At 41.6% G+C, this 23,481-nt stretch overlaps 2 protein-coding genes across 3 annotated transcripts; both read right to left on the reverse strand.

Moving 5' to 3' along the window:
* Positions 1–1,556: 1,556 nt before the first annotated feature.
* Positions 1,557–7,084, reverse strand: LOC135932724 (estradiol 17-beta-dehydrogenase 8-like). Its single transcript, XM_065470319.1, has 9 exons — positions 7,039–7,084; positions 5,989–6,191; positions 5,799–5,915; positions 5,482–5,577; positions 4,635–4,720; positions 4,476–4,560; positions 4,072–4,114; positions 3,325–3,399; positions 1,557–3,231 (listed from the first exon to the last, which is right to left on the reverse strand). Exons 1-9 carry the CDS (start codon positions 7,082–7,084, stop codon positions 3,212–3,214), a joined length of 771 nt encoding a protein of 256 aa, XP_065326391.1. The 3' UTR covers positions 1,557–3,211.
* A 3,246-nt stretch (positions 7,085–10,330) lies between these two features.
* Positions 10,331–19,860, reverse strand: brd2a (bromodomain containing 2a). 2 transcript variants are annotated; one of them, XM_065470326.1, is made up of 12 exons: positions 19,327–19,860; positions 14,921–15,224; positions 14,697–14,834; positions 14,328–14,478; positions 14,039–14,238; positions 13,435–13,923; positions 13,216–13,344; positions 12,904–13,095; positions 12,550–12,809; positions 12,149–12,459; positions 11,917–12,042; positions 10,331–11,755 (listed from the first exon to the last, which is right to left on the reverse strand). In XM_065470326.1, the coding sequence occupies exons 2-12, from the start codon at positions 15,197–15,199 to the stop codon at positions 11,628–11,630; spliced, it is 2,403 nt and encodes an 800-aa protein (XP_065326398.1). In that variant the 5' UTR covers positions 15,200–15,224; positions 19,327–19,860; the 3' UTR covers positions 10,331–11,627. The 2 variants fall into 2 exon arrangements, with proteins under 2 accessions (XP_065326398.1, XP_065326397.1); XM_065470325.1 differs by lacking the exon at positions 19,327–19,860 and adding an exon at positions 17,739–19,286.
* Between the last annotated feature and the right edge of the window lie 3,621 nt (positions 19,861–23,481).

The following is a 23,481-nucleotide window of genomic DNA, read 5'->3' on the forward strand; positions in this document are numbered from 1 at the left end:
AATCCAGACTGAGCGCTAACATGTCATTACCTCCATCCCCATCACACAGGATTATTTATCATTTACATGTTGTCATATATGTTGTGTGTTCACATGTGGCCAGGTGGGGGCACTGGGGCAGTGAGGGTGCAGCTGTGTTGTTTTATTTAGGTTACAAATGACGTCAAACACCTTCAAAAGGAGATTTTTTAATGAATTGCTGTAAGATGAAGTTAATAGCCTCACAGGTTTGATAATCATGTAAACTGGACTTAAAGAGAGCGTTAAGATATTTAAAATTCTTCTCTCTATGTTTTGGATTACAGTTATTACAGGTTAGATTACAGATGCAGTGGATTTCATAATGTTTGTCATGTTACCAGATACTAGGTGTGGTTTGTCATACATTGGGTAATCAGCTGGTAATCACAGCACAGCATCATTATTTCACTTACAGAAGCTTTCCTGTGATCGCTCACTACATGGAGTTTAATGACACACACACACACACACACACACACACACACACACACACACACACACACACACACACACACACACACACAGAGCATCTTTGATGTCCTGTTACTGTTTTGCATGATTAATTCGTTGTCTGGGAGGATGTTACCGCATGCACCTACTGTACTTCTGCACCACCAGTTTCTACATCAATAATGTGCACCTTATCCTGCTGTTACGAGAATGTCAGTGCACGTGATTGTGTTAGTAAATGCATTCATGGTTGTTCCCCTGACCTTTGTGAGGAGGGTATATTCCCCTGTTTTCTCTTCATAACGTATTTTTGTAGGCGATTGTTTGTGAATACAGTTTTGATTTGCATGTATTTTATTGTAGCAGCATGGTGGTAAGAGTCATTGATCTACACAACTTTACACTTTGTGGTTTTATGTGACTAACACGCATTTGCATGCCAGACTGCCATCCCTGCATCTTCTTTTGCATGACTAAACTGCAGCAACCTTCTCTTACAGTTTGCTCGGTGCATTAATCACAACACAGCAGGTTTGGTATCAGCGTTGTGTATGTTTGTGTGTACCTGTGTGCAATGTTCCCTCTAATTTTTCATGTGTCTGAGCGAACACACAAACTCTCTGAGCGATCCCTTGGACCACTGTGAGCGACATCAGACGTGTGCACTGTGGTCACGCCAGCATCTAATCCATCCAAGTTACATGGTTTATTAAAATAATCAAATCACAGCATTTACATTTATGTTAGACTACTTTTAAACTGCTTCAGCCCATTTACAATGAAAATGTAAAAAAAAATCTAGCCATTGGCCTGTGTAGTATGTTAACACTATTGGAAGTAAAAATAACTTGAACTCCAATTTCGAAAACACAACTTTCTTTTTTTCTTTTTATAAAGCTCTGACTTGTATTATGAGTATGAGTCTGTGGTCTGGGAGAGAGTCCTGTAACTCTCTGTCTGCAAAATATAGTATATAATGACCAATGTTGGGCAATTAATTATATAGTTACTTCTTCAAAAAAGTAACTCAGTTTGGCAAACAACAAAGTTTTTTGCAGCTATTTTTTTTTAAATGCAACCAATGTATTTTTAAATAAACATGTCAAACTATTTACAGAACAATCAGCTGTTCTGCATCAAATTTGATGCCACACAAATTATTTGTGCCACTCCAAAAAATGATTTCTGTCCACTATGAGATAAAGGAGAAAAACAGCCTGATACCTGCAGGCCTGATAACAGCAGATGTATCACTCCTGTAACACCTGTAACATTCAGCAGTCGCCTCATTGTTCTGACACACACAACAAAACTATTGACTACACTACACACTAACTACACAAGATTTGCGCTAAACGTCTCAAATCTCTCACATCTCAAAGCACCGCCTTCACTCCTAAAACTTCCCCCCGTTTCTTAACAACTAAATGCCACGTTGCCATACCATTTTTTGATTGGTCGACATGGTACTTTTTTGGACGAATAGGAAAGAGAGAGGGGGTGGGGGTTTGTTTTTGCTCACAGGCTTTCGAGCCTTTTTTCTTATAAAACGCTGTTTTCACCGTTTCTTCCCGCAGTAAATATAAACAACGATAGTATTCAGGAAGAAAACCAAACATTACATATATTTTTATCATAACTCTGGTTTTACGTGGCCTATCAACACAATTTAAAAACTGGTATAAAGTCCACACTTTTTCCGTCAGTTGTTCCGTCTGTCCTGCTCACATCTCCAATGGTTGTACATATTCATTAACGAGGCTTCACTCCACATCAGCCACGCCGCTTTGCTAGCTAAAACTCCGGTGTCGGCACATAAGGACGCTGTCATAGCCTGTCAACCACGTTGATTAGCTGCGTATATACGAATGTGAATCGCATTATTGGCTGGACTATGGGATAAGGTGGCATCGTTCTAATCCCACACGGGAGCAGCCAGTCACTTACTGACTAACACTGCAAAACAGAATTGTTAAAGTATTCATTTTAATTTCAATTCAGGTTAGATTTTTTTTTGTGCGCAACGCAGATTTTCTGTGCGCAGAGACCGTGCCAGCAGTGCGCAATTGCGCACGTGCGCAGCTTAGAGGGAACATTGGACGTAATGTGCTGGTACGTCGTCTTTGAGACGTCCTGTTTCCAAACTCACATGTTTAGCTGAGAAACAGCATCTGCTGAAGACGACTCAAAGTGAAACCTGCTGTGGTTTCAACAATAAAAGACAGAAAAACTGCAGCACAGATGGAGCAAAGATGCTTCTGATTAGGAAACAAACAGCCCTGAAAGGCCTGCCAGCAGCTCAGCTCACAGCTCAGAGTTAAACACCTGCAACATCTGAGGACGCTCAGCCTTCAGGTTCAAACTGTGTGTGCTGACCTTTGACCTCCAACAATGTTTTTAAAGCCAGAGTTATTATGTAAACCTTCTCAGAGAAGACAGAAAACCTGAGGAGGCTCTGGTGGTGATGATGGTATGGAGACACTAAAAACTAAAACATGCCTGTAACTCAAAAGTAGCTGCTTCAAACCAGCTGTGCCCCAAAAACACACAAACATGTGAAAACTTTTTTTAAAGCTTCATTCAGATTCAACATTACATTCTAGTGTTTATTAAGACAACATGTGACAGGTTCACATCAAAATTACAAAAACATTCACAAAATCAAAATCAGAGTCAAAAATAATAATTACGTAGAAACTAGTCTCACAGTCTTCAGTCACGTGCTCGCCGGACGGCTGATTTAACCCATGAAAAGTCCGCCTGACAAAGAAAGACGAGTCCTGATGTGTTGGCATTCTCGTTAAACTGAAAACATTTGTCATGTGAAATGAAAAGTTTATAGAGAAACTGCACCTGTCACTTCGATGCTGGCTCCGGTGATGTACTGAGAGTCGTCCGAGGCGAGGAAGGCGCAGACATCAGCGACCTCTGGAGGACACAAAGAGACGATCAGCTGATCTTTTTAATAAATTAACTTTAGTTTGTTTTATGAGGCCATGCAAACATTCACCTTCATGGTACAAATGTTTTGAGTTACAGCTGTCAGAGTGCACCAGCTGGGCTGAAATTATGCATTTTTCAATATGCATTATTTTTTTCAGCATTTTTGAGCCCTCTAAACTTTTTTTTCAGAATTGAAAAACACATTTGTTTGAAAAACTTCAACTCGTCAATCGTTTTTTTCCCCGCTGTGAGTGTCACAGTGTAAACTACAAAACTGCATCATCCTAATGAAGCAGTGTAACAGAAACAGATGTTTGATCTGTTTCTCGTTATTCTCTGAGAAAAATGCAAAAAAGTGAATTTTGGCTGTATTTTGAACGGTTGTTTCACCGTGTGTGACACAGTTTCAGTGTGACTCCTGTTTTCTAACACAGTCCTATTTTAACACTCGTTAAAGTGGCTGATGACTCTAAAATGCAGAAACACTGATGTTCTCATGTTCCATATATATGTTTGTACAAATCACACTCATCCAACAGTTTTAGATTAATATAAATGCAGCTGGTGTCGGTGTGGCCGGAGCAGAATGACACATGTATGAATCTGATGTCGTGGATGAAGAGTGACAGTGAAAAGCATCAGTGATGTGAAACTGACCCGCCGGCTCGCCCATCCTTCCCAGAGGCACCAAGGACTCGATCTGAAACACAAACATGGCTGCAGCTTCACTGAGGAGCAGAAAGTAATTAAATATGTTGGCAGCTTTATTTCAGTCACAACATTTTTATGAGTTTTTATGACATTTAACAGCTCGCTGCAGTGATCTGACTCCATCCTGAAAATGTTTTGGAAAAAGGAAAAAACTAAAATAATCAAATGTTTTATTTTAGCTTCACGTCACATTCAGCAGCATCACCTCTCCAGGTACCTGTGTGTGTGTGTGTGTGTGTGTGTGTGTGTGTGTGTGTGTGTGTGTGTGTGTGTGTGTGTGTGTGTGTGTGTGTGTATACCTGTGTGTGTGTGTACTTGTGAGTGTGTGTGTGTCTGTGTGTGTGTTGTACCTTGCTAATAACCTTCTCTGGCACTTTATCTGTCATCGGAGTCGTAATGAACCCCGGCAGCACGCAGTTACAGCGAATCCCAAACCTGGAGGGAGAGAGGCGGAGACACAGGTGAGTTTCCGGTCAGCTCATGCGCCTCGCTGCATCACTTTATTTTACCTGCTGAGCTCTTTGGCGGCGGTCCTGGTTAAACCCTCGACTCCAGCTTTAGAGGCAGCGTAGTTAGCCTGACCGATGTTTCCTACCTGCAAACAACAACCACACAGATATGAGACCCCATAAACCATAATGGACCCGCAGAGAGAGGAACACCTGCAGTGGTTTTTAAAGCTGCTTCTGGAGTACAATATCTTTCATGCGTCTTTTACTTTGAAAACTTCAAGGCAACAAAAACTCAGACATCATCTGCAGGATCATGTACTGCACTTTTACCTGAAGCCAGCACAAACACAAGATCCAATTCTGAGTTTGAGCTTTTATTTACACAAATATATAAATTAAGATGTAAAAATAAAATGTAAATACAATTAATTTCAAACAGATGTGAAGAAACTCAAAAAAAGTCAAGCAGGAAAATAAACTGACACTGAAACTGTCGTGACTCGATCGTCTCACAGGACACTGAATGCATCTCAACTAAAGTGGAGCTGCAGGACGAGTCACTGCTGAGACTTCAGTCTGCTGTCAGCTCAGCTTCACTCTCAGAGCAAAAAATAAGAGTTTCATTAATAATGTGCAGGTTTGGAACCAGAGACATAAACAGGACAGTTTATACAAAACTGTAAACTCAAAGCCTGCCTACAGGTTTATGTTCGGGTGTTTTTTTTTACTTCTGTGTGTGTAAACAGAATAATGACCAATGAGATTTTTTTCTGTCTTTAATTCTTTTTGTTATTTTATTTTCTCCCTTTAAATTAAACTAAAGAACAAAAATCTCCAATTTTGACTCATTTTTTTATGTTTCTGTACAAAACTGTGACCCACACCGCGCCTGCTCATATCTCACCTTTCCCACGATACTGCCCACAGTAATGATGGATCCTTTGGGCGCTCCACAGGCCACCAGAGCCTGAGCAACCGCCTGAGTGATCAAGAATGAACCCTGGGAGAGAAAAATTAAAAATAAATCCTTTCACTCTGATCTAACACAGGATTCAAATATATTTTTACCTTTGAGCTCGAGTGGATTTAATCACTAACAGGAAATAAATAAACAGCCCGTCACTGTTCTGCTGTTCCCGTCATTTTAAACTGTGTGTTCAGTCGTCTCTCAGCCTGCAGAGTGAGATGGAGAAGAAGCTGCCAGGTGTCAGCACCGCCTACCTTCAGGTTGATCTGGATGACTTTATCAAACTGCTCCTCCTCCATGTTGAGCAGGAAGTCGTCCTGAGTGATGCCGGCTGCATTCACGCACACCGAGGGAGGCTGGAAGTACCGAGTCTGCAGGAGGAAGACGAGCTTCACGTTAAAGGAGGAGGAGAAGACGAACACGCAGCAGGAGCGTTGTTCTCACCTGCAAGCTCGTTAACAGCTTCTTGATGCTCTCTTTAGACGACACGTCCACCACAGCCGCCGTGTGGACCTGCCCTCTGAGGTCGCTCTGCAGACTCCCCAGCGTCTCATTGGCCGACTCCTCGCTGATGTCGGCGACCACCACGGAGGCGCCCTCAGAGGCGAAACGCTGGCACACCGCCCGCCCGATCCCACTGCCTCCACCTGGGTGGGAAGAGAGGAGCGTGAAGTCAGAGCAGGAGCAGAGAGGAGGAAACAGCAGCCTGAGACGCTGCTGTCTGAGGCGTCAGGAGCTCAGGATGTTTCTGAAATGAAAACAAAAAATAAAAGCTCCCACAAAAACATCTGGACTAGAGTTAGTCGTGAAAACACGACTGCAGGGCTCTCAGGTCCGCTCAAAGTTTCCTGCTCTGAGTAAACGTCCATGTTTAATATTTTAGGAGCTGCTGATGTGCTGCCTGTCTGGAAATGAAGTTTTTGATGTTTGTGTTTCCTGTTTTAAAATGAAAGGTTGTGATTTACTACAAATGACTTAAACATGAGGAGGAAACATTAACATTGCCTGCATTAAAACACAATATGAAGTCACATTTTCTCCACAGGTGAAATTTTTATGCATCAGATGTTGAGCCGCAGCCTGAATTTTAATCTCTTTATAACCTGCCAACCTTTGGTAGAGAAACAGACCGGAAGGAGTGGGCTCGCTCTTTAGGCTAATTTTTATATGAACGATCCTTCCTGTCGTCGGTTTATTCCACGGCAACAATAACCGAGCTGCACAAATGTGTCTAATTATATATGAATCAGCTGCAGCTGAATACTTTCAACAGCTTCACATGATACAGAATAAATCTCCTTAGTTTGAACGTCAGTCTGAAACTTCACAGCTCCTCTGAACTCTCAGAGAAGTTTAATGAAGAGCGAGTTTCCTTCAGCTGCGGAGATAGCGGAGAAAACCTCTCCCGGTTTAACGGAGCAAAAACATCTGAGACAAAAAGAAACTGTCGGGTTTATTTCTCTGTGAATGATCCGTAATAAAACATCAACTAACCGGTGACCAGCGTCAACCTTGAGATGAGCCTTGTGGCAGCCGCCATGACAGTTTGCTGTTGTTGTAGTTTCAGGTTTGTCCATAAGGCGGCGATAAAAAACGAGAAAACCCAACATCATCAGTAAAAGAATAAAAGCCAATACAGGCATTTTATTTTGAAATCGATACCGGAGTTGGGCCAAAAAGTGACCGTCTATCAAAAATGTTGTGTATGTGTTTTTATGTGTAATGTCTTTCCCTAAAATGTCAAATAGACTGTAGTCAACAGGATTTACACAGCGGTTATATCTAAAAACAAATAAATGCCCTGTTTTGCAGGCATCTTTATGACTGTATGATTATTGTTTCTACATTATAATCAAACAAACTTTTGGCCACTTAAATATCTTTACAGAACTGTTATGTTATATTTGTTATTCTTTCACTCTTAACAAACACATTTCCTTCGTAACATATGTTTCACAGATTCTAGTCTAACACGTCATTTACAGCTGTTTAAATACCAGCGATCACTGAGAAGGGTCTAACACTGCAGCCACTGTGGAGCGCCACAGAAAGCGGAAACACGTCACCACCACGGTAGGCAGAAACACGTGACACGTGACTTGCAAAGGTACAGTGGAAACCGCGCAAGTGGATCGTAAAGGTTGGGACAGAGTCATTCACCGTTAGTAGGAATCAACTAGTCCGCTTACACTGATCATGCGTTACAGCATGGAAATATTTAAAACGGTCATTTTTAAACATGTAATTTTTTTCGTGCTCCATAGCAGAGAAACACAGATGTTTGTTTCCTGGCTCTGGTTTAAGTAAGAGAGCTGGAGTCTTTAAACCACATTTTGCATTAAAATATGATTTATTTATTGTTGGCATCAGAAATGGAAAGAAACGAAGTAGAAATACTTTGTTGCTGTACTTTAGCAGACTTTTGGGGTATCTGTACTTTACTTCGCTACTTTTTTGTGCCTACTTTCTACTTTTACTTTGCCTTACTTTATACTTTTGTACTTTACGTATGTTTTGGAGCCTGTACTTTTTACTTCCACTTGAGTAAAAACATGAGTCAATACTTTTACTAGAATATTTTTAAACAGAGGTATCTATCTTTTACTTGAGTAAAGAAAAATGTGTTATAGCGGTCACTTTCAAATGTATTTGTTTTTTGCTTCTTATTGAACAAATTCACTTCACTACTTTTCACTGTCTGTAACATCAATGTAAATTGTTCCATTTACTGCACATTGCACTTTATTCATGTCTTTTATTGCCCAGATTTTAGTTAGCCTTTATTAAATTGTATGTCAATACATACATATGTCACGAATAAAAGTATCTTGTAAAGTATCTTTTTGTAAAGTCTTTTCTCCCCAAATCTATTACATGCTAAGTGTAACGTGTTATTTCTGCTGAAACCTAAACTGTTTTTTTTTTACATGCAAAATGTTTTTATCTCATAATTTCAACTTAATCTGTTGTCTAGTATATTTTCTCTGCTCCGTCAATGTGGTCAAAACGCAATTTAATTTTCGCTATTAAAGTCGAAGTCACACGTTTCCGCCTACTGTGGAGCTCCACACCTTACAGTGGCTAAAGCCAGGTGCTCTTGTGGTTGCCACAATACTGGAAGTATTTACATGTGGCAGGATACCAGTGGTGTAACTGCTTATTGTGGCCACTGGAGGGCAGTCAATCTCTGTTATCAGTCTGTTCAATTCAATTTTATTTATACAGCACCAAATCACAACAACAGTCACTTTAAGGCGCTTTATATTGTAACGTAGACCCTAGAATAATAGATACAGAGAAAAACCCAACAATCATATGACCCCCTATGAGCAAGCACTTTGGCGACAGTGGGAAGGAAAAATTCCCTTTTAACAGGAAGAAACCTCCAGCAGAACCAGGCTCAGGGAGGGGCGGGACCATCTGCTGCGACCGGTTGGGGTGAGAGAAGGAAAACAGGATAAAGACATGCTGTGAAAGAGAGACAGAGATTAATAACAAGAATGATTCAATGCAGAGAGGTCTATTAACACACAGTGAGTGAGAAAGGTGACTAAAGAAGAAACACTCAATGCATCAGTCTACACCGCAGTGAGAACTCAGTAACGTTTATAGTTTAGAATATAGTTAATTTTCCTTATTTACTGGGTAGATTTATTTAAATATTCTCATTAAATATCTTATGATCAGTAAATCTGACACTGATGTGCTGCAGAAACCTTTAGAGGAACATTTATATATTTAGCCACACATTGTTTTGATTTACAATCGTCTTCGTCATAATTCTGTTGTCTGTTTTTATTCTTGCACTTTTTTAAGTGTCTGTAAAAACTCCAGTCCAGCTTTTTCCTGAGAAATGAAACAGAAATTTATCAGCAGCGTCAGCGATGTGCTGAAGTCCAGTTCACTGTGTCCTCTTTGCTCTATTTATTTTCCAAGAAGAGATCCTGTTGCCTGGTAACTTCATCTTGCTTCATCTGGTTTTCACTTTCATCTTTCAAGGAGCTTTCATGAAAAATGAGTCAAACTAGACTAAGAGCAAAAACTAATTCTGCTGGAACAGAAAAAACACCTTAATTTACTGAAAATCCAATTAAAATATCACAAAAATATCTTTACCAGCAAATATCTGTCCCAGCTGTCAGCATCACTACTGAATACATTTAAAGGCTGATATAAATATATCATTAATAAAATGTTAATAAAAGGTTCAGTTTAATCTTATTAAGACTCCCAAGTTAAGAATAGATTTTAAATGTGACATCAAATACTTAAAAGATCTTCTGTGTTATTCTGGACTTTTATCTGTTGTCAAAAAAACTCATGTTTGGAAGTTTCAGCTGGTCTGTGGGGTTACAGAGAGCAGCAGGAGTGGTTTGGAGTATCAGCTTGTTCCCTTTTATTTATTATTAGTAATAATTATTAATAATCAATATAAACATGTCAGAAAATCTCAGGATTTTTAATATGCAGGAAAACTGCTTGCAGCAGGATGCAGGCTGCATATGTGAGGATACATGAAGTCAGGCACTGTGAGAACGTCATTCAGAGGAACTCGATTTTAATGCTCAGTTCCAGTTGTGTACTGTTCCCGTCTGTGATGAGCTTTTGTGTTTTAAAAAGTCCAGATCAGGGTTAAAAAGTTCTTTCAGCAGAAGAATAAACCAACTGCAGTTAATACTTTAATCTGCGCCTCTCTTTGATCACCAAACTGAAAACTTTGGTGTATTTTTTTTATGTTGTGTTGTTTGAACTCAGGATGTCAATAAAACGTTGCCAAAGTCGGTGAAAAGACGTCTCAGTTTATTTATGTACAGATGTTCAGGTGAAGCGATGGAGTACACAGGCTTCAGGGTTCTGACAAACTTCAGACTGAAAATACTTTAAAAAAGGAATCAAAGGGAAACAAAAACATGCTCAGAGGCTGTAGGTTATCTACACTTCCACAACCCCGACCGGTAACCTGCCCACAAACGTTTGCTTTCAGTATGAAAAGTTTCTCCTAAATAAATAATCCACTGCAGACAAACAATCGATTTTAAAAAACAAAAAACACACCTTACCTAAAATCACAAACTGGTTTAGTAGTAGAAAAGAAACGAAACAGTGCATCATCACAACACGAATCCGTCGTCGGCGTCTACTCGATCACAAACTCGCCGTCTCTAACCTGCTGTAACTAAAGTTTAATCACACAAAGTAAACTCAAAACTGAAACTTTCAGCTGCCATCGATCTCGAAGGCCGATTGTTTAAAGACAAACTTCTGGATTTGAAACCTCTCTGATCCGATGTTTTTGTGACTGAATTAAAGAAATCAGAGGAACAGATGTTATTGAGCACAGGACGAAACGCCCCCACAATTTATTAGCAGATTGGTCACATTAGAAAAAGCAACACGTTTACAGAGAAAAGGATGAGAAAACAGCCGACACAGAAACATTCATGCCCCTCCAACAGATGTGTGCAGATGTTCGTCAGCTCCTCTGTATCTCATGCGTTCTGAAGGTGCTTCTGTGTGCAGACCCACTTTTTCAACGCCTGCGTCAAAACTATGAAGAACGTCACGATGTCATTCGCACAGAAACACACACACAAACATTTCCCCTCTTTATCCACTCGAAAAAAAAAAACGAAACAAACAAAAACGACTTCGCTCATGCCAGTTTCATTGTTCCCACAATGAGGGAATAAATTAGCTCCATAAAATGCTTCTTTATAAAAGAAATGTATTGAGAACTGTACACCTCGTCTATACAGCATAAAGACAGGGAGCACGGTGAGAAGGGAAAATTATCTCCAGAAATTAGACACATTCTGGCTCTAGCACCCTTATCCCTCCAACGCACGCCTCGATCTTCTTTATGTGCAGGAGATGGAGCTTCCCTCGCTCCACCCGCCGAGGCCGGTTCTTCAGGGAGGAGAGCAGGAACCTCCTTCAGGTGGGAGCTGAGCGCCGGGAACGCTCCATCTCTGCCGGGCTCGCTGGCCCTTCCTGCAGCTCCGTCAGCAGCTTTAAATCAGTTCAGTCCACTCGGGGGAGAAAAGAGTCCAGCGGGACATCTTTTCATATGAAGAGTCTGTCTCTCAGCCAGAGTCTGACTCGCTTGTGTCTGAGGACGAGGACGAAGAGGATGATGAAGAAGAGTCAGAGGAGGAGCTACTGGCGCTGAGACGCGACGGCTGGGTGTGGGTGTCGGCTGCAGGCTTCTCGGCTGGAGGAAGAAAACAAAACAACATCAAGGCCTGATGTGCTCAGAGGAAAACAAGAAAACTACATTATGATCCATGGCTGTAGTTTTTGGTCATTTTTCAACACCTGGACCAGTTTAGTCAGTGTTGATAAAGTTTCACTCTTCAACCATGGACAACTTACGTTTGGTCTTCGTCGGCTTCTTTCCAGAGTTGAGCTGACCGCTGACGTCCATCAGCCTTCTCTCCAGCTCCATCTGCTTCTCCAGAGCGAGCTCTTCCCGCGACTTTCCTGCACTGTTCTTACTCGCTGCAGACAGAAGACGAGAACATCAATGAGCTGGAGAACTTTAACCAAAGATCAACTAACCCAATTCTCATAACTTTTTTTCCACTGTTGTATGAGGTTCACTAACTGTATGGCTTTCGGGGTTTCTTCCTCAGACACGTCATGACGTATCGCTCCAGCTCCCGCAGCGTCGACGGCTTCAGCGTCTCGAAGTCTATCTCGATCTCCTCGGGGTTGGTGTCTCGGAGCGACGGCTCACGGGACTGGATGATGTAAACGACGCGGCCGAGCTTTTCGCCGGGCAGCTTGTTGATGTCCAGGCTGAGCTGGCGCTTCTCGTCGTACGACATAGGCACCGTCTCCTCCTCTTCGTCTGAGTCAAAATGGCTCACGAGGGGATCGTGGGCCACCTGCGGGATGACGTTGGCCTTTTTGGATCTGTTGGAGGAAAGCAGGCAGTGTTTAACAAAATAAAAATGTGCACAATACAGTCAACTCATAAACTGTCCAGTAGGTGGCAGCACTCACTTGCTCTTGTTGTTTTTCTTGCTCGGTGCCTTCTTCATCGGCATCACGGGGCAGGGCACACTCTTGCTCTTAGATTTTGGAGTTTTGGTCATTTTCGGGGTCTTGGGCGGCCTGACAGGTGTCACATCCTCCTCTATCCTCCGGTGCTTCTCTTTCTCAACCTTTTTCTTCTTCTTTTTGTCCTTCTTGTCTTTCTTCTTCTTGGGTTTGGCGATGGGGCCCTGGGAGAGTGCGGTGAGCTGCTCATGAACAGCTTTTAGCTGAAAGATCAAAAAAATAAAAAGATAAAATGGCATCAGTGCTGCGAACAACCTGTGTGTGAACATGTGTTTACAGACATGCTGCGGTACACACCTGCTCCTGCAGCTCTGCCAGACGGTTCGCCCTCTCCTCCTCAGAGTCGGAGCTTGGGCTGCTGTCGCTTTCCTCACTCTCGCTGCTGAGCTCACTCTCAGAGGAGGATGAAGAGGATGAGGAAGAGGAGGAAGAGCTAGGTGGTGCTGGAGGCTCATCTGGCATTTTAGCAATACAGAACTCAAAAACATCCTGGAGAGAGAAAATGGTTTGGTTTAAAAAAAGCAACTGAAAACGAGAAGTAGAAGTTTACAATTGCAAGAATTTAAAAGTTCTAATTGATTTTTTAATCATTGAAACAAAGAAAATCACCTGGAGTTTTCTGGCCATGGCCACCACATCGTGGTCAGGAGGGTTGTACTTGTAGCAGTTGGAGAACATCAGTCTAACATCAGCGGAGAACTGGTGCGCCTCACGGTACTCTCTGCCATCCATCTTTCGCTAAAACAACAAAAGAAAAGATTTTAGATAAACAGTCTCTGAACTTCGGTTTCAGAAGTGATAAATTCAGTCTGTGGAATGAATGCGTACCTTGATGGTGCTGAGGTCCATGGGCTGTTTAATGATGTCGTGGTAGTCGTGAAGACCGAGCGACGAGGCATCGACAGGCTTGTAAAACGGCCAGGCGTACGCAGCGTGCTTCTTCGACAGCAGCTCCTTCAGGACGCCGCTGCAGTAACGCATCTGTGGGCTCAGCTTGCTGCGGCGCACAGGCGGCGGCAGGATAGAATCTGGTAAGTCCTTCTTAGGAGGTTTGATGGGTCGTCCGCTCACTCCCCTCCTGTTCCCTCCTGCTCCTTTGGTGCCCACAACCACTGCTGGTCGGCCCATATTCATGTTCATATTCATTCCCATCCCCATCCCCATGCCCATTCCGCTGTTGTGGTCCACCCTCAGAGAGGTCAGGGTTAGCGGTGAGTTGTGCCCCAGCCCCATGCCACTAACGCCCATCGTGCTCATTATAGGCATGGGTACGGTGGTCGGAGTGGTTGTGTCCGCTTTCCGCTTCACACCTTTTTTCTGTAGATGAGAAAAGAAAAACAGAGGAAGTCAGAGGAATCCAGTTTCATGACTAGTCTCCATGAATAAACAAATTCCAAAAATATAAATACAAGAAGTCAAACGTTACAGTTACCTTAGCCGTGGGCTGGGTGGGCAGGAGACCTGTGATGGTGGGCATGGTCTGCTCAGTCTGAAAGGTGTGAGGCATGCTCTTGGACAAAATGGTTTGTGGTGGGGTGGAGAGGATTGAGTCAGGCGTTTCTGGAGTGGGAGGCGAGTATGCTGACTGAGAGACAGCTGGGACTTGATGAGCTGTTGTCACGCCTCCAGAGACTGAAAGAGTGAAAGAGGAGAATCAGGCTGTGAAGTGTCTGATCTCGTCCTGAGTGTACTACAGCTGCTGGCCTGACGCATCTGCTCACCTGCATTGTTTTTCCCTTTTTTGCCATTTTTTACTGACTTGCTACGTGGAGGTGGGGGAGGCAGCTCCAACTCTTCCTGAGGCATCTGAGCCACCTTCTGCAGGAACGCCTTTTCCAGAGACTGAGCCATCAGCACGATGTCATCTGTCGGCTGCAGAGAAGGAAATTCACACAAAATGGTTTTAAAACAATGATATTAACACACTCTATACATAATACATTCATTAACTATAGTTAATAACTATAGGCAACATCTAAAGACATACTTATATATAGATACATAATATACAAGGGTAGTATTGCTCTAAATATTTTATACTATATATTTTTACAGACAATTTTTGGTTATATTGACCAGGGCAGACTTACCTTGTTATAAATGTAGCAGTTGGTAAACATGGTGTTGAAGTCCTGCATGCACTCACTGGCACTGCGGTAGTAGTTATTTTCTAATCTCTTCTTAATTGTGCCCATGTCCATTGGAGTTTTTATGATCTTGTGATAGTCCTGGAGGAAGAGAGGCATTTTCAGGGTAGGAAACATTCAAACTTCACTTTTTAAACAGGAGCTGAAACCTGAAACTATACACTCACCGGCAGGTTGAGCTTGACAGCATCCACGGGTTCGTGGAAAGGCCAGGCAAAGTGGTGCCTCCACAAAGATTTGAGCAGGACTTTCTGCAGGAACTGCAGTTGGTTGGTCATCCTCCCCTGGCGGTTGGGGTCCTTCACCGGGGGCTGCGGGGGCCCGGAAGGGGCCATCTGGCTGTGGGGGGGCATTCCAGGACTCTCAAAGCCCTCGTAGAGCAGTGAAGGTTTTCGGATGCGTTTTCCAGCTGTGCCACAGTTCTGATCCATCATTATTCCCAACATACCGGCATCAGGCCCAACATGGGAGCTGCAGAGAGCACAGTTACAAAGGAACTGAGTATTTTGGTTTGAGCTGTGATGATGAAATTCTATGAAGGTTTTCTTCTCATTATAGAAAGGTTACAATTAATATTCTGTGCTGTACATCCTGGGATTACCATGAAAGCTAATCAACTTTCATCATAAATAAGTGTTCCCTTGTTGACATATGCTTCCTGTTATCGTGTCAAATTTGATACAAAGTCAAAAATGATACTACACGTTTGTTAGCAAGCACCCATCTGCCTGACCCTGAGCGCTCACACTGGGAGGACTGGTCCGAGCACTTCCTCTTCTACACGTCTCACTCAGACTTAAACCCCACACCCATTTCCATGCTTAAAAAACAAAACAAAAAAAACAAACTTAGATTGTGGGAGGAGTTTAAGCTGCCATGTTACTGTAATGACTGGAATAGTCTAGAAAATTTACACACAAAAATTTTAATTCCTAACCTTGTCTACCACGAGCCACCCATTAGTCATTAACACAGGATTATGATTATATATAAACAGAGCTTAGGGTACAAATTAACTTGTCACAGTATTATTAACACTAAGCCACTCCTACTTCTTGTTGTTCTGTGTTTGACAGGTGCGAGACACCGACTGTCTAAACTCGTTCTCTGCAACCATGACTGTACCTATGAGCGCCTGATGACTTCGGAGTTATGTTTAGATGACAGGAGAAAACAGTTCTCTACAAAAGTCATATTACCAATATTTAACACAACTTTGCACCAGCGGAGGAAGACCATCTCTGTTGAACTCTGGTGTTGACCTGACTTACCATTGTGCCTCCACGTGTACCTTTAATAACACTAAGGTGTAAAGAAAGCATATCCTTACACACTCTAGAGCCAAACAGCATAGTCACAGGTACTGGATATAGTAACAGTCGTTGTATTTTATGTCATTAACTGTACAGTATTTTCAGAGTCTGGTTGCTTGGATGGGGACTGTTGGTGGCATTAGCATCAAATCTACAGTGACACTACTGCTAGTATTTTTAATTTAAAAAAAAAATGTAAAAAACCAGCAATTCTGTTTATTCAATTGTCCCCTCTTTCAGTGCTGCAAGGTATTGACTCACCGTGACCCACCATCTGAACCACAAGACTTACAAGACTAACCAAGGCAAGAGGGGTATTTAAGGTCATCCGCATAAAAACTGCTCTACCAAAAGCCTGAAACAGCTGGTGTTGTATTATTGGATGCTGCACAATTACCATTAAGTCAAAACAGAAAATTGTTTTTTTTAGTTCCACATTTAAGCAAACAGTGCAAGTAATATAACCCATGGGGTTAGTAGCTTAAGTCTCCTATGCATAGCCTAAGGGTATGTTTGCACTGATCCACCCTACACACAAAATGTAAGAAGAATTAGCAACATGATACAACAAAAGGAGTGCAAAGCTATTGTAAAGCAGTCATTTTAAATGATACAACTGTTGGAAACACATTTGACAGTTAGTGTACTTTATTATTAAAAAGGGAAATAATCATGTACAAAATATTAACAGCACTACACAAAAAACATGTTGGCCAAAAAAATATTTAACAAATTAGGAGACAAAAATAGATTCTCCACTAAGTATTAAAATTTTATAATATTTAGATACATAGTTTTTTGGCATTATCGGATTAGTTCAAATGATAGCAGCTGCTAACTACTGGGGCTAGTGTGCGCTGTAACCAGGCAACCAAGGGAAACACCCAACATACATACCGTTAACCCTACATTAAAAATAACATTTACCACAGTAGAGACATTGACAGGCTCTCTGTATGTGTGGCAATACTACTTTAATAATACATAAATAACCGGTAGTGGTGCTACTGATAACGGAGCGTTAGCCGTTATGCTACAATGGCGAGTCGTTGCACCGCCGATCACAACAACCCCATGACCGCCACATGGCTACAACAACAAACCGGCGAAACACGCAGTGACTCTGCCGTGGCTGTGCTCCCGACTCCCCTACGTATATACTTGCACACCGATCTAGCTTAACTATGGTTTTGCTGCTATACAAATGCCACATTTATACATTAGATAAAGACTTTATTGCCTTCTTAAAAGATGCCAGGTCAGCATTGTCAATTGTCACTGTCAATAAACGCAGACATACAGCACCAAATGTGATACTTACGCGTCTCATGAGCAACCCTTTGGGCTCAGGCTAGCGCTAGCAATGCTAACTGCTAGACAGTGGGAGAGAGCGGCCAACGGCAGCCGAAAATGGCGCCGGCACAGCGCTCAACAGTCGCAGTTGTTATGTTAAAAAGCCCAAAACAACCTTACTTCTTCCACATGAAAGTCACTTCTAATGCCTGTAACGACGCGATAAAGTCCTTCCTGTAGCATACACAGCGTCCACCTCTCTTCAACTGGCATTACAGCAAACAGGGTGCCCGTTCCGTTATATTTAAAATAAATAACCATAAATGTTCACAATATTCCGACTGATGGAAAGCTGAGAGTCAGTTATACCGGTAGATACCTGTCAATGGGCGGGTTAACAGCCATTTCCATCGGGATGGATCCGGATTCTGTTTTTAGCTACACTCAAACCAGGATCCGTCTCCAGTCGTCAGATCTCTCCGTTCCCCGCCACGGCGTTCTCTTTCAAATCTGCTTCGCTGAAATGGCGACTATGCGACTACACCCGGCTTTTTATAGACCCGTCGCAAAACCCATTGGACACACTACCCCAAAACGTCCCCGCCCCTTGAATTTCTACTGGCTGTTCACGACGTCAGTTAAAATGACCACACCCCTGGATACTGAAACTCCACAACCTGCAATTCAGGTCAGCCTATTCGCAAGATTTTCCTGTCCGTCAAATAAGTTGCACAACACTATTGGTCCACCCTTCTACAGCCTCTAAGATATACTGTATGCAACTGGCTCCGCCATATTATCCTCCACAGAAAGCGAGGGCAAGGAAGCCAGCCTGCTCCTTATCCTATTACATTACGTCAACGTGTTGAGAGCGACGACGGGTATTGGTCAAAGCTGCTGTAACGCGGGCTTTCAGGGTAAATACCATGAAGCCTATTGGTTGTTGCATCCAGTCACGCGTACCCTCGAAGAGCCAAGGGCTTCTTCCCACGAGCGTTGTACTAAACAGTACATCCGCATTTTTATCTAAGGGAAAAGAAGCACAACCGCCATCTTTAAGCACGTTGAGAGACAGTAATATGATCAAATAATCCTCAACTCAAAACACACAATGTCAAGAAAAACCTGTAAAACGCTGTATATTAGATTTACACGCGCAAACGGTGTAAGATCCCCAACACTTGGTAAAGAAAGCACCACAATTTTAACAGTCAGACCAGCCAAGCCTGTAAAACGAGGCCTCCACGACCCACAGTTACACGCTGTGAAAGGGCGCAGATCAGGCCTTACAGTTAATTTAACTAAACGATGTTTGTGCTGAAGCCATCGTTTACATCTTTCAACAGCAACAAAAACAACCTTCAATAACACGAACACCTATAAGGTCACAGAAACCAACGCCTGAATGACACAGCAGTTTTCATTAACAACCTCATCCAAAGCCTGATTAAATCAAGCTCCAACCGAAATATCTACACAACTACGTTAACAAATACAGTCCAAGGGAATGATTAAAGATCGAACTATTGTTTTAAAGATTAAACTATCACACCACACCTTTGTGGTTCAACCAAACAATAAAAGACCATATAACATCAAGATAATTGTACAAAAATCGTACTTCATAAACCTATATAAGCGGCTTCTTTTTTTAAAAAACGACCTAAACAAATTGAAACGACGACACACAAAAGGTTACCTAACCACTGCGCCCATCCCCCACACCAAGGTTACAAATTCCCTGCAATGTCACTGAAATACACGATACAGCACTGGCACATATTAATACACCTTCAAATATTTCTAACGTTTTCATAACATTGTGCTGTAAAAACAAACATTAAACTAAACATTTTTTAAATATATATATATAAAAAAATAAAATCAATGTTGAGTATAAGTCAATAAAGTCTGGAATGTAAAGTAAATAAGAAATTCCAATGATAAATCCCAAAATAATGCGAAACCTTTCTTCAAATTATCTTCTTGTCTTCCACCTCGATACTTTTTAACCAACACATTTCCCTCAAACATGTCCGCCTTCTTCCCCCATTCCCTGCGCAGGGTGGGGGAGGGGAGTCATGTGACGACTCGTGCCCGTTCATCAAATCTGGACACGTGGCATTCTGCAAACACCGCGATAAAATGTGTTCAACGCGAACCCGTGCTCATAAAAACACCGTGTCCATATCCATATCCAGAGAGACGCACAGATTATTCGCCACAATTAGGTGAATAAAGTTGTCGAAATATCCGAACAAAGGACATACTTTCCGTTGGATTTGGCACATTCTGATTGGCCAGGCCTGACCACGTGACCAAAAAAACGATTATTGATTGCGCTATTTCCCCAACTCTCGCACCTGTAATCCGTTTATGATCGCCTTAATAATCCACATCTCATTTGTCGAAGTTTGTCTAAAAAGTACTGGCATCTGTTTTTTTCTTCTGATCGTGATTGCTGTCGATCTGCGTCTGCGTTGCAGCATGAAACAATGCGCATGCGCTTATCCCATGAAGACGCCTTGCCAACAATGCCCCCGGTGTGCAAGGGCGAGGCTGATCCAGGAGCAGTTTCACCCATAAAATACGTTCTTGTGTTCTGCACTGAGCGTTCCCTGGAAGGAGGTGGGATTCAGCTGGAAGTGATGAGTGTTATTTTACAGGTTAAAGCAGGAAAAGGGGATAAACAGGGGATTTTATGTAAATAGTTTTTTTTAGCAACAATTTAACTTGTTCTGACATTGAACTACAATCTATTAATTCCCTCACCCTGTCCTATCTAGTATGTATGTCTCTTTATACCCATATCCATCATCTCCGTTTTTGTCTCTATTTTTTAATTTAGTCTTGTTATTTTTCAGGTATTATGTGCCTGTGTAGTGTTATGAACACCTTATGTGTATTTGTATTTCAAATCAGACTTGAAAATGGACAATGAGCTTCACTGAAGTAGTCCCTGATGAGTCGAGACTTTTGCATCACGTTAAAGTGGATTTATCATTTCACTGCTGGGTTCCAATGAGATTATCAGACACGTAACTGTGTTATCAAAAATAATAAAAGCAGCATCTTTTGATCCCAGATTTCAGTTAGCAGGTAATTCATTTAGACAGCAGTTATCCAAAACATGTTCCCCCAGGCACACTCAGGGAACAGCTGGTGATCTGTTGGATGCTAGATAAATACTCAATCTGCACAATAAGGGTGTGATTATTGTGCAACCGGCCTGAAAATGTTGCACAGTGGATGAAAACTGAACTGCATATCCTGTATGTGATCATATCTTTGTATCAACGGACTGTTTATTGTTAAACAAATATTTTTACTGGTTTTGCGGTGCTGGTGTCATATACGAGCTGGGCTTATAGAGGCAATATTGATAATGACAACAAAGATGCACATTTCATAATTTTGTTTACATAATTCTTCTTTATTAGTCTTGTAACTTTTGTAAATCACATTTTAAAAGTAAACACTTGCATTCACCAGTGCAAGCTGAAATTTGATAGGTGGTGTATATGTACTGCAGTATTTGTTGATAATTATCTCATAGAATATACAGATACTCTATTTATAGTACAGTTACTGACTTTGTCTTTCTTGATTCTCACTATAAAGAATATAATTTTGACTGAGACACATGTTGTTGTTGATGTCATAAGTTTAATAGTCAGTGGAGTTTTTCAATCCTCTGTCCACTGCTAAACATTTCTAGATATTTGCAACTTTATCATAAAAAGTTTTACTTCTAATTTTAAACATCTGAAGTGAAATTTTTACCTGTTAAAATCTAATGTGTATCTGAAATAAAAATTCTGAAAGAAAACCATTTGAACCGCAGGATTTTATTCAAGAATGAAAAAGTGAAACTGTATTTAGTGAAAGTGAAAGCCTCATGAATGACTCGTGAGTCATTTTTGTTCCTGGACAAATAACATGGATGTGTAAGTATAACCACTGTGGATGTTGAAATAATGTCCCTGTGGATATCTGAAATGTTTGTTTTTTTTAACTAAAAAGAACTGAATTACCAAATAATCAGCAATCCACAGGCCTGTACACTTAAACTAGGTGTACTTTTAGATATCATAGCATTAGATTTAAGTGGAGTGTACATTTAAAGTTGTAGATATCTTGAAATAATCTCCCAAATGTAATGCATTAGACTATTGCTCAGGCTCATATAATGATAACCTGAAGAAATACTGTGAAGTATATCCAGAGTTACATAACATATGGAATCACAGATGGTAAAGAGTAGGTCAGTTACATTAATGCCTTTATGTTTGTTTCTTGCATTGGAAGCAGGATCAGCCTTGGATTTCAAGAAACAGTAATGTAGGCAGAGGAAGAGGAGGGAGGATTACGTCAGAATCAGCCTCCTCTGACTCATCAGCCCTGCTCTCTCCCTGACAAACACACACTCCCCCCTCTGTCTCCCGCTCTCTCTATCCATGTTTGACTGCGTAATCTTGTCACATGAGAGCAATCAACCAGAAACAGTTACCATGGAAGCTTTTTCCTTCCTTACAGAAAGACAGACTCAGGGATCTTAGATGTTGTTAAATTGATTGCACTACAATAAACGCTTTCTGAGTGCCTGGGTTTTGTTTTCGTGTTTGCGTAACCTTGTATGTGCAGCTCTCTGCTTCAGTCCATTCACTCATTATGGCTGACGAGCCTTCCCTAGCAACAACAGTTCCTTTTACTGCTGATGTGAGGAGCAGTGTTCGGATACAGAAGCTCACTGTGCAGTTCAGGTTCCCGTTCAGCAGCGTTTCTGTGCTGATATCGCTTAAACATCCTTCTCTCTGCAGATTCTCATGTCACCCACATGCTAACTCATGCTTACTATGTCAACAGTGGGGCTCACATGTGTAGAATCACATGATTTGCTGATTTTCCATTCGCTGCTTTTTTCATTTGCATCCCAATGTGTCACTGTTTGCTTTGCAAAGCTGAACACATTTGCACTGTTTCCATTGGGCTGATTGTGTTATTGATGCACATGCCTCTATTATTTCATTTTTCACTTTGCTAACATGCACTCACAGAAACACAGAACCTGGGGTTCAGCAGAAGTCTGTTTCTGTCCCTACAGGTACCGTCTACACAAATGTGGGCTTAATGCAACTCAAGACAACAATGCGCCTTTTCAAGGACCACAAAGGTGTATGTAGGTTTCCATATTAGCACCATTTTAAGGTGTGGAGATGTTGAGGTAAAAGATACATTAATATACAGTATATTATATTTTGCAGTTTTTAGGTTTTCACAGTTTTTTTATGTTTTTAAGTTACTTTAAATACATTTTGTCAGTTTCATTCTGTCAGTCTTGTATGTCAGTGTTGGGTGAGCAAAGACTGGATGGATGCAACCTGTTTGCCTTTGTTCTTCTTGTTCCCGCTGGGTTGTTTCCAGGTGCTCCAGATAAGCTTCATATAACACATTTTAGGTTAACTGGTCTTATAAACTGGAAATAGTTTTCTAAGACTAGAAAAGTGCTGTAAATGCTTCACTTTCAGTGTGAGTGTATAAATGAATGAAAATATCTGAAATGAATGGGTACTCATGCATGCAGCTGTAAAGATTTTTGCACTGCTGTATTAGGTACAAAATCCCCAACAGAGGTTTAAAACGGTCTCAGTGTTAGAAGATACAAATCAGGAGGATACAAACGAGCGCAATCCTGTCGAGGCTGCAACAGGAGGATATTAGGATGATGAGCATCACAGCCCTAAAGGTGTAATATGAATATTGGTTCTTCTCTCTTCCTCTCTCTCTCTCTCTCTCTCTCTCTCACACACACACACACACACACACACACACACACACACACACATGTGTGTATTTATATCCTTGTGGGGACATTTCATTGACACAATGCTTTCCCTAGCCCCTTACCCTAACCCTAACCATCAAAAATGAATGCCTAACCCTGACCCTTACCCTAAACCTAACCATAACCTAATTGTAACCCTGACACTAAAACCACATTTTGAGGCTCAAAAATGCCTTCAAACTCGTGGGGACCGGGATTTTGGTCCCCACAAGGGCTGTTTGTCCCCACAAGTATAGTAAACTACCAATTTTTGGTCCCCATGAAGATGTTAATACCC

The sequence above is a fragment of the Pelmatolapia mariae genome, linkage group LG22 (assembly GCF_036321145.2).
Source record: "Pelmatolapia mariae isolate MD_Pm_ZW linkage group LG22, Pm_UMD_F_2, whole genome shotgun sequence".
NCBI classification, from domain to species: Eukaryota; Metazoa; Chordata; class Actinopteri; order Cichliformes; family Cichlidae; genus Pelmatolapia; species Pelmatolapia mariae.

Bases quoted from the DNA above. Each gene is read 5' to 3' on its own strand.
- brd2a (XM_065470325.1), bottom strand. From the start codon at position 17,770: ATGGAAATGGCTGTTAACCCGCCCATTGACAG. The intron at 13,924-14,038 runs GTAACTGTAACG...TCTCATCTACAG, and splicing joins CCACCCAGCCCACGGCTAAG to AAAAAAGGTGTGAAGCGGAA. The intron at 13,096-13,215 runs GTGATTTTCTTT...TTCTCTCTCCAG, and splicing joins CCATGGCCAGAAAACTCCAG to GATGTTTTTGAGTTCTGTAT.
- LOC135932724 (XM_065470319.1), bottom strand. From the start codon at position 7,084: ATGGCGGCTGCCACAAGGCTCATCTCAAGGTTGACGCTGGTCACCG. The intron at 5,578-5,798 runs GTAGGCGGTGCT...TTTCTCTCCCAG, and splicing joins TCATCCAGATCAACCTGAAG to GGTTCATTCTTGATCACTCA. The intron at 3,232-3,324 runs GTGCAGTTTCTC...TTTCTTTGTCAG, and splicing joins AGCCAGCATCGAAGTGACAG to GCGGACTTTTCATGGGTTAA.